This window comes from Sciurus vulgaris, assembly GCF_902686455.1.
Source record: "Sciurus vulgaris genome assembly, chromosome: 7".
In the NCBI taxonomy this organism is placed as follows: domain Eukaryota; kingdom Metazoa; phylum Chordata; class Mammalia; order Rodentia; family Sciuridae; genus Sciurus; species Sciurus vulgaris.
The window spans coordinates 132,774,538-132,786,953 of NC_136467.1; the positions used below are offsets into that span (position 1 = coordinate 132,774,538).

General features: G+C 33.1%; 1 protein-coding gene across 1 annotated transcript in view; it reads right to left on the bottom strand.

Moving 5' to 3' along the window:
* Positions 1-12,416, bottom strand: part of EXOC2 (exocyst complex component 2) — a 219,401-nt gene that overhangs the window by 161,861 nt on the left and 45,124 nt on the right. The window contains 1 exon segment of the mRNA XM_079147307.1: positions 4,173-4,253. Within this exon segment, the coding sequence (XP_079003433.1) occupies positions 4,173-4,253 (81 nt within the window).

Here is a 12,416-nt window from a genome sequence, read left to right on the forward strand (position 1 = left end):
TGTTGTTTGTCAGGTGTTTATTTAACCAAACTTTAATAACTGAGACACACAAAATCAAACAATTATTCCAGAAATCTGGCTCCAAACTTGTGCATTAATATTATAATTCCTAATTTTTCCACCTGCTATTTGTATGAATTTATGTAGCTAATTTAATTTTCTGTGCTTCAATTTTTTCATCAATAAAAATGGAGAGTTGGGCACAGCAGTACACACATGTAATCCCAGCAACACAGGAGGCTTATAAATTCCAGGATAGCTTCTGCTATTCAGCAGCATCCTGTCTCAAAAAAAAAAAAAAAAGGCTGGGGATGTAGTTCAGTGGTACAGCACCTCTGGGTTCAAGTGCCAGTACTGCAAAAAATAAAATAAAGTAAAATAAAATAAAACAAGATGGCTAGAAGAGGTGGGTCACTAGGATATGCCCTAGATGGATTCAACCTTCCTGTGGTCCCTTTCCCCTCTTCTTTCCTCTTTCTGCTTCTTGACCCCACCATGAGCTAAGTGTTTCTTCCACTGGGTCCTTTCTCCCTGATATGCTGCCTCACCTAGGGCCTACAGCGATGGAGCCAGCTGTCTAAGGACTAAGACATCTGAAATTGTGAGCCAAATAAACTTTTCCTACTTTGTTATTGTCAAGTGCTTTGGTCACAGTGTTGAAAAAGCTAACTAAAACAGCTATTATTACCATAACCACTACAAATACTTACCTACAAATACTTACACTGTACTATCTGTATCTACACTGTCTAATCCAGTAGCTGCTAGCCACCTAAGGCTACTGGGTGTGGTGGTACACATCTATAATCCCAGTGACTCGGAGACTGAATCTAGCCCTGGCAACTTTGTGAGACACTGACTGACTCACAAAAAAAAAAAAAAAAAAAAAAAAAAAAGTCCCCAGTACAAGACTTACAAGACTTAATTGGTGCTATAGTTTGGATCTTGAATGGTCCCTAAAAGCCCATGTTCTGAAGATTTGGTCACCTGCCTGTTGTGCTACTGGGAGATGGTGGAACCTTTTGGAAGTTGGGCCTAGTGAAAGGAAGTTAGGTAATTAGTAGTGTGTCCTGAAGGGGTTTATGGGGACCTGGCCCCTTCTTCTCTCTTTCATAGCTGTCATGAGATAAGTAGCTTTGCTCCACCAAGCACTCCCTGCCATATTATTTTGCCTTACCACAAGCCCCAAAACAATGGAGACAACTGACCATATTAGATTGAAACCTCTGAAACCACAGGCCAAAATAAACCTTTCCTCCTTTTAAACTGATTTTCTCAGATATTTTGTCATAGTGATAAATGCAGCTAAATTAATTAAAATTAAATAAAAATTGAAAATTCAGGGTTGGAGATATTATTCAGTGGTAGAGTGCATACCTAGCATTTAACAAGGTCCTGGGTTCATCTCCAGAGCTTGGGGATAAAATAAAAACCCAATTCCTCAGTTATTCAAGCCACATTGGAAGTTTTCAATAACTTTGTTTCATCATTGTAGAATTTCTATTGGACAGTACTGTTCTATACTTTGGGAAGAAGTAAAAACAGGTAAGTGACTTTTTTGTGGGGGGGGCGGGGAGGGTACTGGGGACTAAACCCAGACATGCTTTACCAGTGAGCTTTCTTCCCATTCCTTTTCATTTTTTATTTTCAGACAGGGTCTCACTAAGTTGCTCAGTCACCCAAGTCACTGGGATTATAGGCACGTACCACAATGCATGGCAAATAAATGAATTTGATATAAATGAATAAAATTCAACACTGACTTGAAATCAAGAAAACAATTTTAAGTTCAAGTAAATACAAGAAGCATGTGTCAATGAAAATCGAAAACAATTTCAACAAAAGTTGTTGACATTGAAAAAAAAGGTGTTAAAAAATTGAAGAAGAAAGTTCCATTTAAGTTAGCATATTCTTATATGTAAGATAAAAGCATTAGTAATAATTTAAGCAAACTAATGATATTCACTTATATATATTCCTTCCATACTCATTTATCCTTCCACCCTTTTCAAAAGAAAAGCAATTAAATGTTCAGTAGTACTCCTATAATTATTATTTTTTTTATTTCAGTTCTCTGTATTTTCACTGCTTCTACAACACTTGCAACCCTGACTATCTAAAATACTCTCATCCACACAGAAGACATTCTTGCAACACTGAAGCCACATCTCTTTCAGTTAGCAGGCTAAACCCAGGACTATACACAGCTAATGTGAAATAAACGTTTGTCATGCTGACCTGAATTAGCAAAACCTTATACGAAGATAGCAAACATCAACATCATTTTGACAAAGAATTTTTCTGGAAAAAAGGAAATTATTATAAAGCACTATATTTTAAGAATATTTTTTCCTTTAAAAAACCCTGAGAGTCTTATAAAGAAGTGACTAATTTATGTCAGTCAAGCCTAACTTTATCCCAAAAGAGCAAACTTCGGTAGAGAATTACTGTGACACATTTTTAGAAAAGGTTTACGGTAGAAAATAGAATAAAACAATTTCCCCTACAACTTCTATACTCCAATTCCCAAGAGAAGATTATTTTCAAACTATACCCTACGAGAAGAAAACTGTGTTACCACATATCGCTAAATCTAACAAATAAAAGAAACCTTAAGTCAAACTTTAACAAGTACCTCTTCTACTGACACAATACTGTACTGAATGTCAGCTATACCTATGTTACCTTTTAAAAGTTAATGAAGTGATCTCAGTTTTTTTAATAGATATCATGGTTTGATGACAATGTCTACAGTGCAAATAATATCCCTAAGTACAAAATATCCTTCCAAAACCTTAAAATGTCTGACTACATTATTTATTTGGGCAGAATTCATAATACACATATTTTAACAAAGTTGGTGACTTATTTGTCAGACACAAAAGCAAGGCAAAATCTTAGGGCAAAAAAATAACAATACTAATAATGAAACTTATCAGAAGAGAAGATTTCTAAGTGCTTTCAAATTCACAAATTTAGAATAAAATCCAAGTATTCAGATTCTAACACCAAGGAAAGCTAACACCAAATTAACCCCCATTCCCAACTCCTAGAAGTATAGAGGACTACACCCAAGGGCACTTTTACCACTGAGCTACATAGTAGCCCTTTTTATTTACAGAGTCTTATTAAATTGCAAAAGCCAGCCTCAGACTTACAGTCCTCCTGCCTTAGGCTCCTGATTAGTTGGGCTTACAGGCATGTACCACCACACCCATCAAAGCTTTTTTTTTTTTCAAGTAAATACTTTCTTATTAAGAATTCCCCAGGTTTGTGAACAGATACTTACATCCATAAATTCTGCTCATAGAACCAAATTAATCCAAAAGTGCAAAATTAGTTTCATATCACAGTCCTATATGCATAGAATGTTTAAAAACTCAACATGAGGTTTTTAAATTTTTTTATTAACCCTTCTTTATAAGGAAATCATATATGCTATATTATATTTGAAAACAAGGAGATTCCCATGCAAATTATCACTTCATATCAAATGTTAACTACATGTGTGAAACAGGACAATGTAATTTTAAGCCACTAATAAAACAACAAGGACTAATTCATTTGATAAGCTTCTTCTAAATCAGTTGGATAAGTAGCTGGAACCCAAGATGTCTTAAAAAGGAGAGAAGAGGAGGTGGACAAACACAAATTTTTACATATAGCATTTTCTTCTGGACCTACAGTTCTTAGAAAATGTCTAGAGTTAGACTCACTCTTAAACAGACAGTTGCCCAAATTCCTTTTGAAGAAATGCAAGGTGTAAACAAGCAATTCCTTAAGCATCTGTTGTTCTTACACCTGAGGTTACCTGCATTAAACACTGGTAGATGCTTAAAGATGACTTTTCAGGTTTTTGATCAATGACAAACCCAGCTACTGCCTCAGTGCATTTCACTTTGGTCTGTTTTAAGGTAGCAAATTTTATTTCTTAAGAAGTAAAATGACTTGCTTTCAAGTTAGGATTTCTCATAAATAAAGTAAAAACAGAAACAGGACCTTCATTTCTAATGTTTGTTCAGAATACCCCTTTATGTTTGTTAAATCACTACTATTTAGAAATGAATACTAAATGCAGCTCACCACCCTGTCCTCTGAAATCAGGTCTAAAAACTATATTAAAGCTTGTTATAAAGCCCATAAATACTTTCAGGTAGTAAGACAAAACTTACTGTTCAGAACATTCTCCAGTTTCTGCGTCATGGATCCTTCTACTTTTTCCGTTCCATCAGCCTCTAATTTTTGATGGATGGCTAGAAGAAGGAAAAAAAAAATCTAGTTAAAATGCAGGCCATTTTAATGGGTAGGAAGATATTACATCCAGATGACATTTTTAAACAGCTTTAAAAAATGGTAATATTATTTTCACTGCTGGAAAGGAGCACAAACATGTAATATTTTATAAAGTCCCCAGCAGACACCATCTGAGTTATTCATAGTTTAACATTATTAAAATAGTACATAATATACATACTCAATCATCTGATCTTCTAGACTGGGTGATAAAAACAGATGAATGAAAAAAGAAAAGAAAAAAAGAAAAGTGAGATCTGGGTCTTATACTAATATATTTGATATTTGGCCATGATTTTTATTTCTGTTTCACCATTTGCAAAACAGAAATGCTACTATTTGAAGTATGACAACAACAATAAAAAAGTTAATATCAGCCTTGGGATACAACATGGCAAAATATATATATATATTTTTTTTTGTTCTATTCACAATAAATCACCTGTAGGTTCCAAAGAAGTATCTAGCAACATCTACCAAATATGTCAACTCTGGATGTATAAATTTCATGGGAGTTTTATTTGCTTTTATTGATTTAGCTCTCTGATTCCGATAAAGATTATCAGAAAATTACTTTATAATACATATTTAGCTATTAACTATTGAAGAGATGAGGTTTTGAACAGTAAATCAGGCTTATATAGGTGAAGAACTAAGAAATATGTCAAAACAAATGTAATTTCATATTCAGAATTGTGAAAAAAATAATAATACATCCAGAAACACTAATTGAGCCTTGACACTAAGCTAATCACTATAAATTTCTAACCTGTTTTTCATCTTGTAAGAAGCCAAGGATGTATGTTCTAACATCATTTCTATGTTACAATACAAAAAACCACAGAATCATGAAATTAAACAACTTGACCTAGGTCACAAAGTCAAACTCATAAAACTGAACCCAGGCAGTCTAATCCCAGTGCTTAAAACCTTGCCCTACACTCCCAGCCTGAACAAGCAATTTAGATTGTCTGTTTTCATGTTTGTAAAATGAAAACAATAAATTTAATATGTTAGTTGGGAACTGCATTCAGTTCAAATACAAGAGTCTCATCTCCTCAAAATAATAGATGCTAAAACACCTAGGATTTCTATTTTGTTACATAACTTGCTCTAGAGAAACCCAAATACAAGACATCTAACTCCACAGTTTTTCACATAGTATACTAAAATGAATATCACTTAAATATTAGCTATTCTCTGAAATTCAAACAGTGATTAAAATTCTTTCTTAAAAAGGAATTTTTCAGGTTCTGCTTTAACCCTCTAGTCATAGATGGTAGATTTATGCTGAAAAAAAAGAAATCCACAAACAAAAACATTTGTATATGTAAATGTGTGTGTGTTATATTTCTTTTATGAGCCCTATACAATTCAATGTATTTCCTCTGGCTAATTGGTCAGAAAATTCTGAGTCAAATTTAGTGCCCAAACAGACTATGAACATACTTTCAATGCCTGATGATATCTACTTCTCTGCTCCTTTTCTTGTAGAGAGGAGGGATACAGGGGATTGAAACCATGGGCGCTTAACCACTGAACCACATCCCCAGACCTTTTTATTTTTTGTGTCAGGGTCTCCCTAAGTTGCTTAGGGACTCACTAAGTTACTGAGGCTGACTTTGAACTTGTAAACCTCCTGACTCCATCTCTGCTTCTTTTAGTTACTTTTTAATCCCAATTCTATTTTAATACATTTTTCCTATAAAGCCACCTCAAATTTCATTTGAATTCTAAAATAAACAGATTCCTCCTCTGTTGACGAAAAAGAAATACATTTAGAAAAACAAGTAGCCACTATTTTTTAATTGTCTTGTTGGATTCAGAAGTGAAAAGAAAGTAATTTCTCTAATGTTTCAAATTTGGGTTATACAGTAAAAGTGTCACAAAACATTCTATATGTCAAAGCTTATATTTCAATTTGACTTGTGAAGTCAAAAGGAAAAGAACTTCCTTCTCTATTTTTAAGAAAAGGAGACAAACTATATACCTAAGTATTAAAGAGCTAAACTAGAAAGATTTCCATGCTCTGCGTGAGCAAATCAGATCACACTATTTAAAAGCCACTGTGGTTTTCTGACAATCCTGGTTGTAAAAGAACATTTGGTACACACTAAGGAGGCACTGCATGTAGTTTGTCCTGGGCAATAAGACATTACACCTTAGCCCTGCATTGAATGTTATTCTCTAAGTCAAAATCAGCATTGAAGAAAATCATGCAGTCACATTTTCTGATGCTGACATAACCCTTACTGATCAGCAGGTCAAGATGAGGTGACCTTGGTTCTACAGCTCAGTTTACAGTCCTTTTTGCTGACAAAGCCACTTCCTCCCACCCATCTCCACTACAGCAGAGCCACTGTCAAGCTGTCAGCCAAGCATGAGGACCAAGAGACACTAGGATCTGATAAAGGCAATCCGATTTTCCAGAAAATTAAACCAAATAACCAAATGTCTGGTTCTTTTGACCTTTTATTTTCTCAGAAAACATTTTTAAATAAAATAACTCAATAAGCAAATCAGTACATGATCACAGGTTTGTTATTGTTTCTAATCTATTAAAACTTAAATATGTGAGACAGTTGAACATTGTAAATTATTTGGGAAACCAAAAATGGTAGGTATAAAAGTACTATTCAAATAAAAATTAGTTAATCATTATATTTAACTTGAGTAAAATATGGATGTGAAACTTGCAATTTAAATCAAATTTTTTTCAAAATATCTGTCCTTACATTTATATAAATACCAATATTAAATGAGGCACTAGGAATGACATGTGTATGAGCAACATCTACAAGAATCCAGGTATGAGGCACAGTTCTATATATACTTATAACCATTTTATGTTAGATAGCAAATATTTCACATAGCCTCTATCATGAATTCATCACTGTTAACAATCCTAGCGATGGTAAACAAAAGCAAACTTAACTACTGGCCCTTATAAAGACAGGTTGCTGCTTAATTTGACAAGCATGTCAGGCTGTGGGGGGATTATACTTACTAAAGAGGCTATGAGAAAGGGTTAAAAAATATGCATTATTAATTTAAATTCATAAGCGTCTCTCACACATTTAGTTTTTACTTATTCTACTGAATTTTAACACAGACGCCCATGTGAAAGGCTTGCTGCTCAGAGTAACACTAGTGGAACGTGTTATGGATCTCTGAGAGGACAGTCTTGTAGGAGATTCTTGGTTTACTAGGGTGTACCCATGAGGGAGACTGTGGGATCCTGGTACTTTCCTTTCCTTCTTCTTTGCTTTCTGAGGTGAGAGTTTGTTCCACCACATATTCCCACTACCATGTGCTGTTTTGTTAGAGGCCCAAAGCCATGCCCTCCTCAACTTCCTGGACTGGAACATCCAGAATCTAGATCTAAAATAAACTTTTCTTCTTAAATGTTAATTATCTCAGGTATGTCGTTATAGTAGTAGAAAGCTGACTAGCACAGAGTGGCTAAATCATATATAAATTACATTTAAATTAAGTAATCTGTGATTCCTTTCCTTCCTCAGTTATACTAAAGAAAAACAATAAATTATAATTTCAACTACTTTCTAGAAGACTAAAAAAATGACTCATTTAGAAATCTGGGTCCTAGAAAACCAAACCTGCCTAGATCATCTTCATATGTCTATCAATAGACACTAATAACAAAATGTTCTTTTTTTTCCATCCTTTTTTTTTTCTTAATTAAAGGCTAAGCAAATACATCTTCTAAGCATATAAACTAAAATAAAAACAAATAATTTACTTACACATTATAAAGATTGTGTTGGTTAAGGATTTCTTCTAATACTAAAAGTAAACAGATCAAAACCTTCACAAAATAATTCTTGTATAGTACATAGGTTGTTAATGTATAAAGGCAAGAGACATTATCAGACATTTAAGAATTCAAAAGATACAGCATGAAAGATATACCCCATTGCTTAAAATAAAAAATTCAAAGACAGGGAAGATGAAATAGGAAAGGACTGGTGATACATATTAAAATCAATTAAATTTACAGGTATCAGTAAATTTTATATAATTGTGGTAAAATTAAATGCAAAAGACAAATCTAAACAACACTGAAATGAAAAAGAAAAACTAAAATAAGAAGCTGGGTTTATAACTTTAACTTATTAAAACCAGGAAAAAGCATAGGAAACAAAGTTATGCTAAACTGTTGTCACACACAACAAAAATCAAAAGACAATTTTGTAACAGAATTTAAAAACATTTTTCCCAATCTGTAAACAATACAATTTATAGAGGAAAGAGAAAAATGAAGAACCAAAAGCAATAATAGACCATGACCATAGGATAAAATATTCAGTTATGATAAATGGCTTAAATTCTATTAAAAGGAAAAAGTTCTCAGAATACCATTTAAAAAATAAAAATCCTGCCTCATGTTGCTCATAAGACATCTTCCCAAATCAAAACTTCTGAAAGTTCTCAAAGAATACTATGGATAGGTTTGGGTGCACAAAGCCCTGGGTTCCATCCTAACACTGCTTTAAAAAAAAAAAAAAAAAAAAAAAAAAAAGATAATATTTCAATCAAATGCTTTCAAAAGGAAAAATATAAAATGCTAACATGTTCAGCAAAGAATTAATCTTGCCACCTCCTCAAAAAAGATTTGGCCTTTTCCTTCAATTACTGGGAGGTAATCATGAAGTTCTTGGAATATTCTACCTGATAAAAACGTCTGTTTACCTAGAATACTTGGGTCATAGCAGATAATTTAACAATGTGATTTATGGTGAGGGCTTTGAATCACTCAGTATCACCTTGACCTTTCAGGGGCCTGGAGACTAGAATCAGCTATAATGGTCATTGATCCTATGTGTGCAATAAACATTCAATACTGACAGGAAATAGCTCCCTCACTGGCTGTGTGTCTATTTCACACATTATACCCAGGAAAGTCAGTGTTGTCCATGCTTCCAAGAGACAAAAACTGAAAGCACCCCACTTGAAACTTTCTAGATCCTGCCCCCCATTTGACTTCCTTTGGCTAACTATTATCTGTATCTTTTCCTAATAATAAACCAAAAATGTGAACACATCAGCTTTCAGTGAGTTCTATGAGTCCTTCTAATACATTAGAACCTGAAGGTGACCCTGGGCACTGTCCTTCTCTTTGGATGTTGTTACTGTATTATTTCAGTAATAACATCAAGAGAGCACAAGTCATCAAATGTTAGGAAGGAAACACAGGTTTCACATACAAAGAAAAACTGACAATCAAAATTAAAGAGGGAGATTTGTCTGTTACATTTATTATAAATACACAAGCTTTAAATAATGCAATTAACCGGGCACTGGTAACATATCAGTGTGCCCTGAAGAGAACATGCCCCACTCTTCTTTTTGGTTTCTGTTTTGTTTTTATTTTTGTTTTTGTTTTTCCTTTCCTTTTCTTTTTCTTCTAGTACTGGGATCAAACCAGGGCCTCATGCTTAGACAAGCATCCCACCACTCAGTTACATTCCCAGCCCCTCTTCTCTTTAGCAGAAAATTGACATAGATTAAGAAATATATCCTTTGTTAGAAACCAGCTTTAAAAACAAAAAAATTCTACAAACTATAACATCTAATGAGAACATTTAAATTACAAATTTTAAAAACACAAAAAAGGTATCACTGAAGAATTGACATTTTTAAAAAATATAATACACAAATTAACAGAATAGATTATGAAAAGGGCCTATAACATGAATTTTAAATGATTTACAAATTATAATACAATGCTGAAAAACGTGAAAATTTTAATGAAACAATTTCTAGGGAAGACAAAACCAAAATAAACAAAACACAGAGAAATTTTAAAAGTAAATTTAAATGTGTGTGTGTGTGTGTTTGTGTGTGTGTGTGTGTATGTGTGTGTGTGTGTGTATTTCAGGACCAGGGTGTAGCTCAGTGGTATAGCACTCACTTGCCTACCATGCCCAAGGCCATGGGTTCAATTCCCAACACTCCCAAAACTAAGTAAAAGTATATAAACATATATCAACTGCTGGTACCTAACTCTACCACCTCCACCACAGAAGCTTCTGATTCACTGTGGTGTCCCAACCAAACACTAAAGGATACCTGGTATGATAGAATAGGAAGCACACAGTACTATCCCTGGTCAAAAATGTTGACACTGAATCTTTTCTAAGGTTCAGACAATGAAACAAAGTTAAATGACAAGATGGGGAAGTACTCAGTTCAATGTGTGGTATCCAAAAGAACAAATGACCTCTATCTTCAAAGGTATGGGAAAAAAATAATAAGAAGGCAGGGAAGGGCTGGGGATATAGCTCAGTTGGTAGAGTGCTTGCCTCGCATGGCCCTGGGTTCAATTCCCAGCACCACAAAAAAAAAAAAAAAAAAGAAGGCAGGGAATATGATGAGATTGTTGCAGTTTTAAAAAGGTTTAGGAAATTTAAAATAAAATGAAATGCCTAAATATTATATTTATGTTGATTTGAACAAATTATACAAAGGAAGTTGAGGGTAATTATAGACATCTGAATATAAGCTGAGAATGAGTCAATATTCAAGACTTCGCTAATTTTGTTAGCTGTTATATTGGTACTGGGTTATGTACATAAATGTTCTTATTTGGGGGAATTCATACTAAGGTTTATAGTAGAGAAACATCACGTTGCTTGAGATTTGCTTTAAAAATCACAAGCAAAATGCAAACCAACCAACCTCGAAAACACTGATAAAGCAAGTATGGAAAAATATTCCTAACTATAAAATCTAGGTGATACGTATAAAGGGGTTGATTACATTACTGTCTCTACTTTTAGCATTTTTGAAAATTTTCATAGTAGCAAAGTAAAACAAATTACCTGAGCAACTCTCAAATTTCAAACAATTCTGAATATTCATACTTAGCCCAATACAGATACACTAACATGCAGAGATCCATACGATTCTATACAATATAACACTAAAGCCAGAACAAACAAGCATTTTTTAAAAACTACGGATCAATTTCACTTAAAACTATCACTGGAAAAGGTACAAACAAATTAAATGTAATGATAAGCTACAAACAAATTAAATGCTATGGTAAACATCACACAAAGTGTAGTAGGTTTTATCTAAAGAACACAAAAAATTTCCAGTAAACACAACTTTATAAACAATATCCAATTTTGTCATATACACTTGTTTAAGCTAAGAAAAAAAAAAAAGCCCCAAAGGACATCACAATGTTATATCTCTACAATGGAAGTAGTCCTTGTTATGTAATCTGCTAAAATGTTTTCTATAAAATATTTCTTTTTCATCAAAAAGTAAAAAAAAAGAAAAACTAGATATACCTGAATGTATCTAAAGTTTTTAAATTTATTATCATAATCATTTTCTATATACCATAAAGTCATTTGTTTATTAGTAGTTGGTTGGCACTTTGCTGAATTTTAAGTTACTAACACATTTCTAAGGCAAATTTCTAATAAATGAGACTACATAAATTTAGTGCACCAAATAAAAGTTCTTGAAATCTACCAAGAAGGACACCACTTATAAAAAGAAAAACCATGAGGAAATAGGAATATATATGAATGCTTAAGAGTGGAAGAAAAAAGTAAAACATTTATCTTTGCTAAGTGAAATCATATCAATTACAATAATTTATGGAAAGCACTTATGTAGCAATTGAACATATGAACAACCACATTTACTTAATAACACAAAACTGATAACTAAGAAAAAGCAGCAACAGGCACAATGAAAGAAAGGTAAAATGTCAAGAAATAGGGCATGGTATCTATCCAAGAAGCGCACCTCGTTGCTCTATTCATTTCTAGGCATTCACATTTCAGCCCTTCAAAATCTTAACCTCTACCTGCAAGAAAGGGACTGCATCAAATATATAATTAATGAGAGGGTTTTAAAAACAATAAAAGGGGTCCATACTTTGAGAACAAATTAATTTTAAAATTTTATCTGAGTTGAAGAAGGTACAGATTCATAATATACAATTAGGTACTGATACTTAGTTACCTTCACTTTTAAAAAGATTTGGGTTAACTTTTATTAATATACTTTTCATTTCACTAGATAAATAATAATTAATTTTTTTATTAATTAAAGGTAGTTAAAAAGAACCTACCCTACATCTT